This window comes from Atta cephalotes (genome assembly GCF_000143395.1).
Source record: "Atta cephalotes unplaced genomic scaffold scaffold00002, whole genome shotgun sequence".
Taxonomy (NCBI): domain Eukaryota; kingdom Metazoa; phylum Arthropoda; class Insecta; order Hymenoptera; family Formicidae; genus Atta; species Atta cephalotes.
Genome location: NW_012130066.1, coordinates 3,671,526 through 3,675,232, shown reverse-complemented (window position 1 = coordinate 3,675,232; position 3,707 = coordinate 3,671,526). Strand labels below are relative to the sequence as shown.

Below are 3,707 nucleotides of genomic sequence, written 5' to 3'. Positions count from 1 at the left end.
GATTAAAAGAAATTCGACAAGTTCAATTTGTACGAATGGCGCGATTTGATCGCGGTTTTACGTCGCATCTTCTCGGGTCGCTGTAAGATGGTGCTGATTGTGCCGAAATAACGCGACGTGAGTATTTGCGACGGAGTTGAGCGAAGTCAACTAGTCAAGTCGAATCGAGTCGAGCGTGTCGTGGAGCACTGTGGTCCCTTTTTCCCCAGTTGTTGCTCACAGTTTTTTTCGACAGTCGCTCCACACCCGTGCGTGTACGTGCGAGATCGATTTAGGTCTACGCCAAGGGCTGAGGACGATTCATGAACGCGGCGACGATAACGCCGGATTCGTCGCTGCAATCTCAATATAACGACATTTCCGGAAGGCGAATCAACGTCCGCTCGCGGAATTTTTGGCACTGACGGCACGCCGTTCAAAAGAACGTGAGTCACGAAATTGCATTAGGTATCGCGTTTAATTCCTTTAGATATCTACCTTCGTTGATTGAAGAGGTTAAGTTTTGCGACGTTGACAGTATAGAAAGAAGTGCGGTAATTTGATAGAATTTTTAATTAACGAGAATTAATTTTCGACTCGCTTTGTTCTCGAAAGTGGCTTTGTTTGAATATTGAACAAAGAAACATCAGTATCTAAAAAAGTTAATAATTTTTATTTTTTATAAAATATATTGTGTGTAGTTTATAATAAATAAAAAAATGTAAATTATTTAAATTTAATTGTTAATTAAATATTAGTTACCATTTATGGCATGCATTTAACATTCTATGAATATAATTTTAGAATTATGAAAAAAAAATAAAATAAATGGTAAATATTTTATGTATCTTATAAATGTTAATTTTATCATTAACATAATATATTTATAAAAAAATATAAAACATGTTTGTAAATTTTGTCAAAAAATGTTATTCATAAAATTGTTTTCTCATAATGAAAATATGTATATTGAATTGTAATAAATACATAGCACATTTTTAGATAAATACATACTTTTATCATCTATTTGCAGCTATCTTCTGTAATAATCTATATTTAAACATGTCAGAAGAACATCAGTTGCCTTCTGATTCAGATGAAGATGATGAAGATTATGTTCCTGATGGCATTGACAGTGATCCAGTATCTGAAGTAGAATCTGAAGGTGATATTGAGAGTGGTCCAGAGGATGAAAATGATGAAAACAAAAGAGAAACTGGAAAGAAAAGTTCAAAGAGGTCTAAGAGTCAGAAGAGTAAAAAGGTAAAGCGCAGAAGAATTTTAGAAAAATCCAAAGTATCAGAAGAAAAAAGTAAAGAGGAAGAAGAATGTAAAGAAAAAAAAGAGCTTACTGAAGAAGAAGAAAAAAAGAGAGCAGATTCTCTTTGGGCTGACTTTATGAAGGATACAGGTTTGTATAAAATTATAACACAATGAAATATTACATACAATTATTTTACATAATATGTTACATAATATGTAACAGGAAGAATTTTTTATTATATTAAATAGCTCAATAAGTTGAGCCGGTTGAGCTGTTTAATATAATAAAGAGTCCATCTTTTGGTAAATTTTTTTCTGTTGGATTACCAAATTTATCTCACAGGTACAATTTACCAAAAAATGGAACAACTGGCCCTAAATTGTTTATTTTAAAGAACAAATTATATATTATTATATATTATATCTATAATATATACATATAATGTATTGTGTCTACAACACAATTTCTAAAGATGCATTTGAAGATTTTTTTTAGGCTTAATGCCATTTATGATATGTTCTTTTCAACTGAACTTCTTTCACTGTTCTTTTTTCCTCGTTTTTTCTTCAATATGAAAAAAAAAAGAAATATGAATGATGTAAGAAGTTCAGTTAAAATGAACAGACTTTTACATTAGAAGAATAAAAGTATATCATCTTATCTAAATAAGATTAATACAATATACAATAAAGAGATTTAAATAACACATTTATATGTATTTTTTACAGCTGTTGTATCAAAGTCCAAGCCACAGAATTCAATCAGATCGAATGACAAAACAGCACCGATCCAGAAGCCGAAAGTCCAAGAAAAAGTTAAGATAACTAAGATTTTTGAATTTGCGGGTGAAGAAGTAAAGGTCGAGAAGGAAATATCCGTTGATTCAGCGGAGGCCCGATTATCTCTTTCAACGGCCGAAAATTCCGCCACGAAGCCACCAGAATCCACATCTCTCGCAGTCAAAGAACGCGGACGAGGCGGAATCAGGCGCATCGGATTAGGCGGCATCTCTTCAGTTCTAGGACAAATTGGAAAAAAGGCTAAAATTAGTACATTAGAAAAGTCTAAATTAGATTGGGACAACTTCAAGAAACAAGAAAACATTGAGGAAGAACTTAATACTCATAATAAAGGCAAAGATGGATATTTAGAACGACAAGATTTTCTGCAAAGAGCAGATTTACGGCAATTTGAAATCGAAAAACAATTACGAAATACTAGTAGACGTAGTACGCGGTAAATTTGCATTTCCTCGTTTATATGTCTCTTCGAGATGGGACAAGGAGATAATAATATCATGGTAGAAGATATTTACTCGCCAATTGCCAAACTCGAACGCTTGTTACACACGTTTAGCCTAATTCATTCGAGTTTTGCGCTACATTTTGAGTAATGTGAATAAAAGGAGTGTTGCCTTGTTTGACTCGATAACGTGCTGACTATGATAGCGATCGGTGATTTTTTTGAGGGACCGATCATTCCAGTGTTTTGAGATTCATTTCTCATGCGTAATATACATAATAGCTTAATTTACTCTCAGCGAGCCTTTGTCTCGGCCTGATAATTGCACAGAACTTCGCATCGAAGCAAATTGTTTGAAGCTTTTGACGCTTCTTGAAAAGATTGTGCCCATGTAGAATATATCCATAAAATATTTTTTTATTTCATTTCACTAGAACGTGATTTGCGTGTGTAGTATACATTCTAATAATAATGATTAGTCGAACGTTACGAGTGAGTATGAAGGAGTATGTGTTTTAGGTAATATAACAAAATGATAACATAATGACATTAATTGACCTCATTCATGATCACTGCCTTTGGCAATTGTATGTGGAATATTTATAAATGGACCTCTCATAATAGATAGTATATAGATTATGTTGAAACAGTTGTGGCGAATTTTGTATATCATCTTTGTCTCAAATTGTTATATAGGAAGATAGTTCAACACATATAAAACACAGACATTGTTACTTTCGTGTAATGTATATTAGACAACAATAGGTCTATCTTTTTCCATACCTCAGGATTAAAATTCTTATATGGTTCATCTTTTTCTTTTCATATTAGAGAAAAAAAATAAAAGATTGATGAATTGTGCAAGAAGTTCAATTCTGAGATATAGAAAAAGAACAAGCCTAATATTATCGAAACATAACATATACATATACTCAATACCCAATTAACAATTCTCGATTCAGCTCAGGTTATAATTTCCTCGAATTTATATTTTAATGTATCCTCGAAATACATTTTAATGTAATTCCATACAAGGACTGCTTTGTGAATTCTTTTGAGAATTCTTTAATAATATTACCGAATAAATTATCGAAAAGAGAAATGGTATTTGATTCTTTTAAAAATATTAAATCCTAGTTGATATTTTCAGTACATCAAAACTTGCAACCAGTCCTAGTAAAACCAGTTTTATAATAAAAACTAAATAATATGAAGAAAATGA

General features: G+C 31.9%; 1 protein-coding gene across 1 annotated transcript; it reads left to right on the top strand.

Annotated features, from left to right (window-relative positions):
• Positions 1–1,041: 1,041 nt before the first annotated feature.
• On the top strand, positions 1,042–2,483 carry LOC105620408 (craniofacial development protein 1). Its single transcript, XM_012201907.1, has 2 exons — positions 1,042–1,390; positions 1,972–2,483. The coding sequence occupies exons 1-2, from the start codon at positions 1,042–1,044 to the stop codon at positions 2,481–2,483; spliced, it is 861 nt and encodes a 286-aa protein (XP_012057297.1).
• The last annotated feature ends 1,224 nt before the right edge of the window (positions 2,484–3,707 follow it).

Coding starts and splice junctions, on each gene's coding strand:
- LOC105620408 (XM_012201907.1), top strand. CDS start 1,042: ATGTCAGAAGAACATCAGTTGCCTTCTGATTCAGATGAAGATGATGAA. Junction 1,391..1,971: donor TGACTTTATGAAGGATACAG/GTTTGTATAAAA, acceptor TATTTTTTACAG/CTGTTGTATCAAAGTCCAAG.